We start from the raw sequence: 14,417 nt of genomic DNA, 5'->3' as shown, positions 1-14,417 counted from the left end.
CATATTTCAAAGTAGAGTAAAATTACCTGCAAACAGAGGAGGGGAAAAAATTTGTAGACTGTAGCAAAAAAAAAAAAAACTGCCTGTCTTTTTTGCAATGTGCTAAAAGCGTTCTAGATGCTTCTATGGATGGCCTAGAGGTGCATTTTAGAAGCTGCGGGATTTTCATCAACATACGAAAGACAATGCTTTGAACACCTGTAAGACTGTGAAGAGTGTGTGTATGTGTATTAGGATGAGATCTCCCATGGAGCATTTGTTTACTTGGTGCAGCACCAGACAGTAGAAAAGGACGTCAGTTGATTGCTTCATGTTTAAAATAAACACGGACCATTTAGTGAGGTAAAAAAAAAAATACCTGAACAGCAAGGGCACTTCAAAATTTATGTGAAGGGAGGATTTTATGGCCTCCGGTTCATGTTGCGAATGGCATGTTGGTATGCAAATGACATGCAAAGCGTTGATCTTTGTCACAATGTAGAAAGTTAGAGTGCAATTGCTTTTTGTTGTTTTTAGTGCCAAATTTTGTAAATAATTTTATTCTTGCCATTGCGGGGGGTTATCCGAGGAATTTTCATCGCAGGGTAACTAGTAAGCCTGTTAAAATTTCTGGGAAGAACTGCTATTCTAAGGCTTGTATGACATTTTGTGGTAGTAGCGGAAAGGTAAGAAATTTACTTCCTGAGGCAGCTCAGAAATGCGTATGTTTCACTGACATGCAGAACACGTGGCCCATACTGTTTCATTGTTAAGAGTGAAATAGATTAATTTGCATTTTTGTGCATAAATTTCATGTTATAAATTAAAGGAAACAACAGGCTCTAACAGTAGAGAGTTACAGATCACCTTAATCATTGGTTCTCGGGGCTGACTGCTGATTACATGGCTCTTTCACTTTGGCAATTATTGCATGCATGCATTTTTTAACACATTGTTTTGCGAGGTGCATGAAATTTCGTAGAGCGTTTTGTCAGCATGTCTGTTTTTTTTTTTGTAAACACTCAGCACGTGTCTTAAAGTTCCCTTGTTCTTATTTTTCCAGATGACACAGCTCATTGGTTTTGTTCTTATGATGCAGCAGCCTTCTGGGCCTACCGAGTTCGAGCAGGATCTGTTGTTGAATCATTGGAGTATAGGGTCTTTGGGTGTGGACGATTAGATTTCTCCTTTGGTAGATTATTTATATTTTATGTAAGCTATGTTAGAAAAAAGGTGTCAACATGTTGCGGAAAACCAGTAAAATTCTTCTCATCGAAGTGAAAAGACGGGACTGTTCGTGACATGCACATTTATTGAGCTGTAGCCTGCTAACTGAAGTTCAGAGTGAGATTATGCTGTAGATTGTGATGCTGACTGTATTTCTTGGAACATTGCTTTCTTTACAACATGCATCATTCTTTTTGTCCTGACTTCCTTTTTGTCCGTTAGTTGCTTTTTTTTTACTCTAACAAGGTAATTAATTTTGTGGGGCTTTTTGATAGTGGCGGCTAATGTTCTTTCATGCCTGACCAGTATTTAGAGTGTGCCTTTTTTGTATCCCTCCTTTCCACTTTTCTGAAACTGAGTAGCATTCACTGGCAGACTGGTAAGGAAAGCGTGCAACGCACCAAATGTCGCACAATCTGAAGAAACATCTTAAAGGCTTTGTATTTTTGTACTTGCATTGCACTTGCTTGTAATGCATTTTGTCAACTGTTAGATCACTCAAAGGCAAATGTGAAGACTGCCATTTCATTAGTCATTTGACATAGAAAACACCCCTTGAATTGAAACTAAATGTTTTAACATTATCTGGTCCTTTACCGAACTAAGTTTGAAGGTTAATGTGAAACAGAGGAATTGCTTCTGCCTACCCTCGAACGGCCTAAAGTGATTCTACCATAGCATTATGTTGGTGTTCCAACACATAAGTCATCTCAGTTGCCCACTGACCGCAACCCGCTGATTTTAGAGTGCAGTGACTGATTTCTGTTTTTCGCAAGTGGTTCGCAATGGTCCACATAGTTTAGTCTACCTTGGTTCAAGGTGTACCATGAATTACACCTCATCCAGAAATGAGTTGATAGCTCAGTGTTATGAATTGTACTCTGTTCATGATCCGCATCCAGTTCTTGTATGATTGCTAAGGACAGAACGGACAAGTCATTTGTTAGCGAAAGCTTAACTACTAGCGCAGACATTGTGTACAGCCTACTTAGCAGTCTAACAGGTCATGTGTTTCTTGTTGAGTGTGGGATGTGCTCTGTGGCAGTAGAATTACTGTCGCTGCTCGTTGGCTTTATAGCAGGGGGGGGGGGGGGGGGGGGGGGTATATGGTATTCTGTGCATAGGCGACCGCTCCAGTAATAGGTCCTTCAGGCAGAGTCATCATCTTTAACTCGTAAATGTTTAAAGCTAAGTAATATAAATTTCTGGCTATGGTTTTAATTGCTATATCTGGTTATTGGCACTTTTGGGCTGAAAAATAAAGAGTGCATTCGTTTTTCGAATATGCTGAAAATATGACTGTCTATATTATGTAGCTGTGTATTACTTATGTGGCAAAAAAATGTCAAATACCTGCATTAACTTTTCCATTTAGTGCAGTTTTTCTCAATACTGACATATTGTTGTCACTTTTTGGCACACCTTTTTATGCACTGTTGCCTTTCTTATTTATTTTATTTATTTACTGATACTACAGACATTTTTGGCCCAAGTAGGATGGGCAAAATTAAAGAAGAAAGGACACTTCTATATGTCATCCACACATAGCACTAATACAGATAACCTTCAAGCATGAATTGCTAGAGATATAAGCCATTTTGATTATATCCTTCCCAAGAATATTGCAAAATATAGCTGGTTGAGAACACTCATAATGGTCAAAAATATTGTCAGTGGCATTTTTGTGGGTAAAAACCTCCTCTCGCAGTGAATTCCAATCACTGATAGTTTGTGGAAAAAAACTAGAATTTATGGATGTGTTCTGGCAAAATTGGAAGTCAAGCTAAAGCTGTGTCTGTGTCTTGTTTTTGTAGTTAAGGTATGAAATAAAGTGATGCCACAATCAGAAAGCTTCCATGCATTGAGGAGTGTAAAAATTCTAATCTTGTTATCTTTCGTTGTGTACAGAGCTGTTTTAATTGGTTGGTTATTGTAAGGAGCAGTGGAGAATCAGAATTTTGGTATTTATTATAGATAAAGCATACAGCTCGTCCTTGAACGTTTTCTACCAGCGCGATGTCTTTTGTTGTGAGAGAGTCCCACACCACTCTGGTGTACTCGAGCTTTGTCCGTATAATTGATTTATAAGCTGTTTTTTTTACTCTGATTGGCGCATCTTTTAAATTGTGTCTTAAAAAACTCACTTTTTTCACTGCAGATGAAGTTATAGAGCAAATGTGATCATTCCGTGTTAGCTGGTTATTAATTATAATGCCTAAATACTTGTCTTTCTTTGCTTCAGCCGTAGGTATATTATTCAGTGTGTAGATAAAGCTCAGAGGCATCTTTTTTCTTATAATACACATGAATACTGTATAGCATTCATGTTTAGCATAAATTTTGCAGGCTGTTATGATCTTTATATCTAAACAGTCATATTTCGATTCCAAAAAGGGTTGGGCCTGGAACCAGCAGCCCAAGACCGGTCAGCACTTCGTAGCATGGAGCTGTGGCCCTGTGCTGACCTGGGAGGGCAGGATGTCCTTCGTCCGGAGCCTCTCATCAGCACGATGAGCTTGAATACTCCCGATATGGGTAAGCGTTTCGAAGGGTGTTGTTTCCACTAGTTCGTCAACCAACATACCGAAATAAGTCAAGAGAGCAGAAAAATGATTGTGCGTGCGGGTGTGCTACAGCTTTAATTTTGAGACGTATAGCTGTTTTGCAGTGCAGGCTGTCTTAAATGCAACATATGCATCTTCCCATTAAGCAGTAGTTTAACTTGTTCTCTTTGTGCGTGAAGTAAGATGCCTTTGATTTATAAGTAACGCATTTGGCATCACTCTCACAGCCTTGGAGGCCCGCTTTTGCAAAAGGTAACCAGCAGGTGTGCTAGGGTTACCTTTGATTTAAAATAATTAAGAATGCGTTGTTGCTGCTTGATCTTTACATTGCATTGCTTTGAAACCGAAAGGAGAGGAGGTAATCTTATGCGGACTGCTGCCGCAGTTCAGGGAGCAGGAGCAGGTAGCGGAATATGAATTAAGCCAAAGCTAAACTGGGCTCTAAAAATTATGTAATTGATAACCTAGTATGCGATAGCCTGCAAAGAACATGGGGAAGAAGCAGTGCAATTGGCACTGCTATGCATGCCACTAGAAAGGATTCGACTTCAAACACGAACGCTCACTCGTCAGACGCCCAAGGCGCTTTGTATTTTAGCCTCATCCTGCAATGCAGCCAGAGCTCGAGTCTCACCGATGTCGTCATCAACAAGCGGCTCTCTATCATGCGTGGTCTCCGCTTCCACACTCCTCTTGCATTTCTTTTGATTTGAGGAGCTAAAGTCTGCTTTTGACCTTCGTGCTTTTACCATGCAAAACTGTGTCTAGCCAGGCCAGAGGTATAGCGTGATCTGCTTTTTTTTAGTGCGTAGCACTTCTGGTCACAGTCCCGGATTTCGCTGGTAACGGTCCGATTCCTGCTGTCTCTCTTCGTGAGCTTGAGGCTTACTGAGCAAACGGTGGCGACGCTGCTAGCCTAGGTGGTATTGTGCCGCATTTTCGATGTTGTGCCGACGAAAAGGTGCAGTGGCCTCACAGCTGCAGCCAATGAGAGAGGGGTGCATATCACAATCGCTGCTGTCACCGGGTGTGTTACTCCGTACTGAGTAGCCGTGTGTCGCTCACAGACCCTCAAATTCAGATTCTCTAGCATTAGTTGCTCCACGGGCTTCACAGAGAGCAGACATGTATGCATGGTGCTCCATCAACGTCGTTCCGGGCCGTTCGCTGGTCCGCTCGGTGGTAAGAACCACTCGATGTGGTGGGAAGAAAGCTCAGGACACTGGCTGCGACATGCTTTTGATTAGCGTCGCTATCGATAAAGGCGCTCCGTCTGGTACTGCAGCGTAAGCAGGCCTACTTACCTACTTCGCATTTGATTAGCTATGCAAATCGGCTGTAAATTTTTTTTGTGTGTGTGTGTGGAAATGGGCTTCAGGGACTTCGAAAATCACTTTGCGGACCCTAATTTGAAAAACATGGGGCTAACATATGTAATAACTTTCGCCAGTCCGTCACTTTGCTGAATGAGGAGAGGGCCTAGGCCTACACTGCTCATGTGTTAGTATGAATTTATGTAATACACTCTGAAGGGCTAGTTGGTTCATACTAATTGAACGAGTAAAACTGCGCGAAAAAGACTGGATGTAAGAAACACACAGGCATAAACAAGGCGCCTTGTTTGTGCCTGTGTGTTTCTTACGTTCCGTCTTTTTCGCGCAGTTTTACTCGTTCAATTAGTATGAACCAACTATCACAGCAGATTGTGGCAAGCTCTCCAAGAGATGGGAGTTCCGATTCACCTCATCTGTCTCCTCAGGAACCTGTATGAAGGACAAGAGGCCACAGTCAGAACTGAGCATGGTCTTACTAATTGGTTTCTGATTGAGAAAGGAGTGAGGCAAGGCTGCATACTGTCGCCCTTTCTATTTAACCTATATGCAGAGTGCATCATGAGGAAAGCCGGTCTGGACGAGTCTTCAGCTGGAGTGAAGATTGCTGGAAAAGGTATCAACAACCTTAGATATGCGGATGATACCACTTTAATGGCAGAAAGTGAAGTGGAACTCAAGAGACTTCTGATGCGCGTACAAGAAGAGAGTGAGAAGTTTGGACTTAAACTGAACATTAAAAAGACAAAGATCATGGCGTCTTGCCCTATCAAGTCCTGGAGCATCAATGGACAAGAAGTGGAAGCTGTGACAGATTTGCTCTTTTTGGGCTCCAAGATTACCTCGGAAGGAGACTGCAGCCATGAAATTAGGAGACGCCTGCTTCTGGGAAAGAGAGCAATGGTTAGCCTTGACCGCCTAGTAAAGAGCAGAGACATTAGTCTGCCAACCAAGATCCGTATAACTCGTGCTATGGTCTTTCCAGTTGTGATGTATGGATGCGAGAGTTGGACTGTGTAAAAGGCTGACCGCCCAAGAATTGACACGTTTGAGTTGTGGTGCTGGCGAAGACTCTTGAGAGTTCCTTGGACTGCCAGAAGATCAGATCACTCGATATTGTCGACCATAAACCCTGACTGCTCATTGGAGGGTCAAATTCTAAAGTTGAAGCTCAGCTACTTTGGTCGTCTGATGAGAAGAGAGGAGTCGCTGGAGAAAGATTTGATGTTGGGAAAGGTTGAGGGTCGCCGGAGAAGGGGTAGGCAGCGAACGCGATGGTTAGATGGCATTCTCGAGGCACTGCAGATGAAGTTATGTGATGTTAGGAAGATAGTGAGAGACCGGAAAGCATGGCGTGACATGGTCCATAGGGTCACGAAGAGTCGGACACGACTGAACGATTGAACTGAACTGAACTGAACTAGCCCTTCAGAGTGTATTACATAAATTCATACTGAAGCATGAGCAGTGTAGGCCTATGCACTCACAAACAAGGCGCCTTGTTTGTGCCTGTGTTTCGTATGTCCCGTCTTTTTCATGCTGTTTTACTCGTTCAATTAGTATGAATTTATGTCTCAGCATTTTTTTATGAAAGTGCCCGAGGACAAGTTAGGACTGTAAGCTGCGCTCATGCTCCTTAGAGGCTTCCATTTGTGCTGCTTCCCATTTAAATGACACGTCTGCTCTTGTAATCTGGACCAGAGTGCAGTGTGTGAAAAGTCCCAAACAAATGGTGGGTAATACAGGCACCGTCCTAAGAATCTGAGCACAGCTTTGTTGTCAGCAGGCTGTGGAAACAGTACGATCACAGCTTTTTCTGCAAGTCTGAGTTCCTTCCTTCTTGCGTTATGAGCTAGGAAGAACAGATCCTCGCAGATGAAGTGGCACTTGTCAGTTTGAAAGTTAGCCCTGACGATTTGATTGTATCCTGCACTGTCCGAAGCCTTTGCAGGTGGACCTTAAATTGAGAGTGAAGAAAAGGACTTCATATAAATGTGCCAGACAAATTTGCCACTTCAAGCCTGCCAGTGCAGTATTCACTACTTGCTTGAACATTATTGGTGCACCTCGCCATTGTGGCTCAGTGATTAGGGCACTCGGCTCAAATCGGGATCAAATCCCGGCCGCTGTGGCCGTTTATAATGCAGGCGAAAAACGAGCCACCTGTGTACTGTGCAATGTCAGTTCACGTTAAAGAATCCCAGGTGGTCAAAAAACTCCGGAGCACTCCACTACAGTGTCTCTCATAGCCTGAGTCGCTTTGTGATGGTTAACTAAACTGAACCAAACCCTTAATAGTGCACAGTAAATGTCAAATGGCATCACCTTGATCTCGAAGGGGCCATCTGCTGTGATGAACAAGTCTTCTCGCAACCTCTTTTGTCCAGCTCACTTTGCCAGTAGACACTCTTGAGGTTCATGGATGAGAAGTACTTAGCTTTGCAGAGCCTGTCCTATATGTCGTTGATGCGAGGGAGGATATTGACGTTCTTATTCGTTACATTGTTCAAGTGGCTGTTATAGATGCAGAAGTGAAAAGTGTCTCTTCTTCACAAGAACAACTAGTGCCACTCAGGAGCTCTTCGGTGGAGGAAGGATGTCATCAAGAAGCGTTTCCTCCACTTGATTGCAGACAGCCTGGCGTTATCGTGGAGTCGATCCTGGTATTGAACTCGGATATATCGAATTGTTGCTTGTATTGAACTCTCAGAAAAGCCCCCCGAAAATCTCATGTATGCAAAAGTATAGCAGCACAGTTAACGTTTATTGAACACCCATTCAGTGGACATTTGATAATTCGAAGGGTGCACCGTGTCTCTGCAACAGTTGCTTCTCCAAACATCTCTGCTGTAATCACTTTTTGTTAGAGGTTTGCGAATATTCGCAATTTCCAACACGAATCGAATATGCTTGTTATTCAATTCATATTCGAAAAACTCTTGTTCGGAACGTTTTGAATATTCAAAAATTTCCAAATACAAGGAAAATTTTCGAATTTGCTGCATTGTGTGCTTCACTACAATGTTTGATCACATTTACTCTGCAGTGAAGCATCTTCAAAATGCGAAGGGGCCATTATGTGAAGGAGGACCTTCTCTTTCGGCCTTCCCGACAGTGTGCGAAAAGGGAAGCATTTGGCGAAATGGGGGAAAAACATCTTTCTTACTTCAGTTTCATGTTAAATGTAGACAACCATTAAGCAGGTGTTCATAAGGTAGAATTACTGATGCAAATGGTTTTCGGCACTCTTTTCTGTCCTATTCAATAATTCGAGCTTTCAGTTAAATAGGAAATTTTTTCTGGTTCCTTGTAATCTGGATTAATAAGAGCTTGCTGTATTCAGCAGCGACATGACAGGTCCACCCGGTTTTACGAAGGTCTATGCTATCCAAAAAGAACAGTATACGGGGTCCTGTACAAGATGTATGTTGGATTTTCAGTAGGGTTTACGCTTCTGTACAATAGCTTCATTTTATTTACAAATGCCCTGTGAATTTTGAAATAAACAAGATGCACAATGTTTACTAATTTTAATTTTTCATTTTATTTTCTCTTACCAGATATTCGATATTGTAAGGCATTTTCCTTCGAACAGTGTGACAAGATAAATAGTCCGAGATAAACAGTCGAGTATGCTTGAATGTGACCGTCAGTTTCTCAAGCTTTCTTTTTTTCGACATTGCTGTCATGCGGGGAAGCCAATGCTCGGTGCGCTTGTGTCATGCGGAGAAGCCAGCCTAGATGACCTAAGGCTTGTGGTGGCTATCACGTGGCCTTCTTTGCTGCTGAAGGTGATGCAGGAATCACCTAAAGCCTAATTTCAATTAAGTAATTGCACTTACAGATACCCTTATTAGAATTAGACCTCTTATGATCTGTGATGCCTTCTCCTAAAGCACCGTCCACTGAAGCTCTGATGCAAGCCCCAACCCTAAGAGCATTTCTGGTGTGCGAGCGACACGAGCTTCGGTCTCTTTGGTCGGTCCTCACCACATATTTGGCCCACAAAATGGCACGTGAAGGCACGCCCAGTGTGCCTTTTTCCTTTTTGATGCTCGCCGGAAGGTGGTGCTTGGTGCGCGGGTGTGCGTGAACACGTCTCACAATTTGCCGCACCTGCAGTGAGCACCGTGAGTGCACCACGTTTGCACGATTGTCTTGAAGAGAGGCTCATCTGTTGGCAAGTTCCGTTATATCAAATTATCTATGTATCGAACTATTTCACGATTTCCTTTGAGTTCAATATATCCGGGATCAAGGATACACGGTTGTTGAGCAGTACCATACAGTGAAACCCCGTTAATATGTGGTTGCTGAGGATGCAAAATACGTAAAAATGCGTACTATCCGGCAGTACACCTTAACCGATTATAACAAATTTGCCATTACTCACCCTCCAAAAGGGAAAAAGACAGGCACTGTAATTTCCCGTGAATACACGTAAATATGTGCACTTTATTCCCATCCTGCCGACCAGAGGTCGGTCATATTCAGTTGCCGCCATGGCGGTTGCGCGTCGTCAACAGCCGTCTCAAAATCGGCGAGACCCATCTTCTCAGCGAACGCTGTCATAACAGTTAATGCCAGAGCGGCTTTCGTCACAGTAGGGCCTGAATCGGCTCTTTCCAAGTCATCGCAACTGTCTTCATTCTCAATATCCTCATTGCTTTGGGGAGGTGCAACAGCAGCAACAATTTTGCTGTCCGACCAGTCCGGAGACGTTGCACACACACACTCACGCAACAACCACTTCGCAAAGTACCACAGCTCAATACATACGATGCAATCACTTGTTGCGCACCACATCCACAAAACAAAGAAAGGAAGATAGGCTACGTCACAACTGCACGCGTAGCGCGAAGTCGCTTGGGCAGGTTGGGGTCACTGTGATGGCTACTGTGATAGGGCTGCCAACGATATCGAAACGGCCGACGATTCTTGGGCTGCCTATTAGCATGGACATCACCGCGGCGAACAGTATTCGTTAGAACATGGTCAAAATAACCGCGTACTTTCTCTAGAATACTTTCTAGTACGCTATAATTGTATAACCGGCAGTCCACACGTTCATAACACTTTTTGGAAAGGTGAAAACGTTCTGCGAGACCTGGACATCATAGGCTACTCGCTGTTAGAGTCGGAAGACAGCTCTTCCTTGCTGTCCACCGACTACAAAAGTTCATCTTCAGTACCATCTAAGACATTGGAAATTGTACATATTTTAAATGCACACACGACCAATGCCAATAGGGGGGCCTTCCACCTGCCGTGAATCCATCTAACAGTGTCTGCGAGCATCGCTCTCTTAAGACCACGTGAGGCCCTGCTTACAGAGCCAGTTGCTGTACGCTGCACGCATGTAATCCTTTTCGGGCTTTTTTAAGCACACAATTGAGCGGCTGAACAAACACCTCACTAGAAGCTCACTGGCTTGTTGATACAGATGATACCAATGGCAGTGTTGCTGGCCATGATTTATTGAGCTGGTTCATTTTAAGTTTTGAGATTTCAGTTTAGGTTTTGAGGTTTTTCAGTTCTGAGTCTGATTGTAATGCACATGTATCCTTAAATGCTTATTTCTCGAAAAGAAGGTGTGCGTTAGAATCGTGCAAACATGGTAGTTGCTTTGGCACAGAGGTTGGGCATGTTCATCAGTGATAATGCAGGGCTCGACAAATATTTGCAAGTGTTGAGAATGGCAGCACAGATCTCCCATGCACACCGCACTCTTGGGCAAAGCCGTCCCTCAGTGTGTGCCACGGGAGGTGACAAATGCGGGCAGTGTTTACCAGTTGCTTTGCTGCCTGGAACCAAAAAGACAGACGGCCGTGCCTGACAGATTGATGCTCCATTCTCCATTTTTTAGTGTCTGCGGTGGGAGGTGGCAAGGGATGACCGCTTGCGTTGCCAGCAGGATCCAGATGCCCTTGCCCCTGTCCAGGTCTCCACATAGATGTCTCGCTATTGGTTCCATCGCTATTTCCGCTTCCTCTATTGGGGCGATATTTACCTCTTCGCCCAGCCGGTGTTGTCCCGATACCCGAAGGGATGGTGGTTGGCCACATGGTGACAGAAGGGGAAACTGGATTCCACAGCTCGATTCTTAATCGAGGTTGTTCAAACCAACCTGATGCATCAATTGTCATAGCAGGTATTGCTTTGTCCACTAGAATCTTGATGAGCATCACTTGAAGGTTGATGATTTCCCGGTGTTCACTCAGATATTTCATACTCCAAATCATGTTACAGAATCACTCCAGCAGAACCGCAAAGCTGGCAGATAAAGTATGTCAATTTACTGTTATTCTGGCTGATTATGCCTTGCCCTGACAGCATAATGAATCAATGGGACATCCCAATTGGTTGTTACCGTCTTGAGTTGGGTATCTCCTATATCCACTAAGGCGTTAACAATGTGGCCGTAGACAGCCACCTCAAGGTCAGTTATTCTTGTCCTCGTATTGCACCTTGGCCTTGATGTCTGATCTTGACTTGTTTGTGTACTGAGGTCACGGCTGGGTCACATCATTGTCGTTTCACTGGTTGGCAGTGCCAATATAAAGTCTGGTTGTCACATCATTATCGGATATTTTTTGATACGGAGCTTCGGTGTATCGGTTGCAGCTTCATCGTTTGGCATCAATGGAGCATCCTCATTATTTAATAACGAAGCAAGCTCACCTTCAAAGTTTGCTATGTTCAGTTTTCGCTGTGTGGGCTAGGGGACTTTTCTCATGAAGTGACAGTATAGCTGCAGCTCGGCAAAGCAGAGTGTGCACTGAATACCAATGGAGAGCGTAACATACGGCCGGAGAGACCATACTCTTCCATGTGCAGGTAGTCATTGATATCTTGTGATTGTTGGCTGGGGCATGGCCTTGGGGCATCAATGGCAGAACCTTGCCAGCCATTTGTATGTACAGAAAGTTACAAAGAATATGGCAGGCCTTGCCACAATGGAACCACAGCAGGTGAGGGTTGGAAGTGTTCCAGGCATTTCATTTGCTGGGTGTCAGGTGCTCGGTAATGACCGGAGGTCATCACCGAGACTTGGCAAAAAGGGGGGTTGTCGTTCGATACCCAGCATAGCCGGTAAGCAAACGTGGAGAATGAGACGAGGACGCGGTGACTTCGACAACAATAAGAGACGTTTATAGGCTCAGAACAAGGAATACACAAAACATTTAGAGGGCAGCAATTAACATTCTAAAAGGCAATGACACGAGTGAAGAAACAATCAAAATTGAATACTCCGAATTATGTGTACAGGGTCATGCTTTACCGGGATGGAAGTAACAATTCAAGTAACAGCAAGGGAAAGAAAGTTCAGAGCAGTTTTGAACATACAGTTGACCGGGGAACGCGGCGGCAGTCCATCATTGGGACAACGCAGACGGGCGGCACTCGAAGGCGACGGTCCTTCCGGTGCAGCTTGTGGTCTGAGGATGCGGTGCCAGCGGCAGCGCTCGGGTATCCCCCTGGAGCACGCTGCAGCTCGGGTTTCCTTCTTCGGGAGCGAACTGGGCGGACTGCTTTTGGGGCCTCAGCGGCTCCTTTTTAAACCCTTGTCGACGATGCCTTGTGCACAGGGTCGGAGTCCGAAACAAAATACACACTTAGAGCGCACAAAGTAGTTCACTCTCAGAGGAAGGCGCATGTAGACACACCACACTTTAGCACTGCATGGCCACCATCTTAAGTTTGAAAAACATAACGCACAATAAAAAAAACAGTCACGTATGCCCCCAACTTCGGTTCTTCTGGGGGTCACATTGCCAGGGAAAAAAGAATATACGGATATACAAAGGAAGCTCTATACTTTGAACGTAGTAGGGGTGAAGTTGAGTGGGGAACGTACGACACAGACAGCACATACTCTTCTGCTCGAGCATGGAGAGAGTTGGACCTAACACAAAGGAAGCTATACTGTTCCAAGGCAACGTGCATGTACGCGTTCTTGCGCGCCCGACCGATGGTCACATATACAGGTCCCGTAAACATATGGGGTTTACAGAACAATTCCACATATGTATAAATGCAACATGGGCAAACTAATGGATGCCGCCTATTCTGTGACACTGGGTCTTGAGTGTTCCTCGTGGTCTAGATGGGCGGGTGTCAAGAGGCAGCATTTAGGAACACCTTGTTCACATCAGTAGTCCTGGAGGGTCTCATGTCAAAGAGGGACAGTGCAATGGCTGCCATAGATAATTGCGTAAGCTTTTTTGTGTGGGAGCCATCACCTTAAAAAGTTCCAATGCCTGGAGGATTTTTCCACCATGGACAAGCGTGTGAGCTGCACTGGTAATTGCAGGCGCCCGTGCTGTTTCTTGTAGTTGAGGTCAAGAATAACCTGTCGCAGGTTTCTTCTGCTCAAAGACGTTTATTCCAGTTGCATCAGCGTCATTTGGGCTAGGTGATCATATTGCCAAGCTTGGGTAATAGACACTTCTTAAACAAGTTCGGCTACTGTTTTGGAAGGGTTGCAACCAAGGCAAGCAAACAGTTCCTCCTTGATGCCTAGCATGAACAGCTTTACTTTGTTCTTCGTCATTTCAGGATCAGTGCACTTAAAGGGGCATTTAATTTCTTCAAAGTGAAGTGTGGCAGACTCATTCGGCTGTTGAATGTGCACCCTCTCCTTTTGTACAATGCTCACGAACCTGTCTTCAGTAGCTTTCTCTTAAAAATGTCAAAAGTGGTATGGCAGTTTCATGGTGACATTCCAATTGTTCATTGCAGTCACGTGGTCAAATAGGTTCAGTCATCCTTTGGAATCGTCGCCCGCAGAACCATTGAACATGGGCGGTAGGGGGGCTGCTACAGAATAAAGTATTATCATCATCTGGACTGTACCCACTGCAAGGCGAAGGCCTCTCCCATATTCCTCCAATTAACCTGGTCCCGTGCTAGCTGCATCCAATTGACCCCTGTGAACTTCTTAACCTCATCCACCCACCTAATTTCCTGCCGCCCCCTGCTGCTCTTTCCGTCTCTTGGAATCCAGTTGGTTACCCTTAGAGACCATCAGTTACCTTTCTTCGCACTACATGTCCTTCTCATGCCCAGTTCTTGATTTCCACTAGAATGTCATTACCTCAGGTTATTTCTCTTACCCACTCTGCACACTTCCTATCTCTTAACATTACACCTACCTTTTTCCATTCCGTAGCATTCTGTGCATTTTCCTCAGCTTAAGTAGAACCCCTTTCATTAACCTCCACGATTCAGTCCCATAGTTGAATACATGCAGAATAATGTAGGCTGGTGTCATAGTCATTGTCGGCACAGACGCTGAGGTGGTCTTCAGTGTTCG

General features: G+C 44.3%; 1 protein-coding gene across 2 annotated transcripts in view; it reads left to right on the top strand.

The window, feature by feature from the left end:
• LOC146178903 (uncharacterized) overlaps positions 1 to 14,417 on the top strand; it is a 33,911-nt gene that overhangs the window by 5,396 nt on the left and 14,098 nt on the right. Inside the window, exon 2 of one of the 2 annotated variants that reach the window (XM_084578647.1) lies at positions 3,601 to 3,741. In XM_084578647.1, the coding sequence (XP_084434773.1) occupies positions 3,648 to 3,741 (94 nt within the window). In that variant the 5' untranslated portion in view covers positions 3,601 to 3,647. Of the gene's footprint in view, positions 1 to 2,322; positions 3,742 to 14,417 lie in introns of those variants that run through there. The other variant, XM_084578648.1, reaches the window with a different exon arrangement.

Source organism: Amblyomma maculatum, chromosome 9 (genome assembly GCF_055883805.1).
Source record: "Amblyomma maculatum isolate TAMU_Amacu chromosome 9, ASM5588380v1, whole genome shotgun sequence".
Lineage (NCBI taxonomy): Eukaryota > Metazoa > Arthropoda > Arachnida > Ixodida > Ixodidae > Amblyomma > Amblyomma maculatum.
The sequence above is the reverse complement of the archived record's forward strand: the minus strand, read 5'-3'. Positions and strand labels throughout refer to the sequence as shown.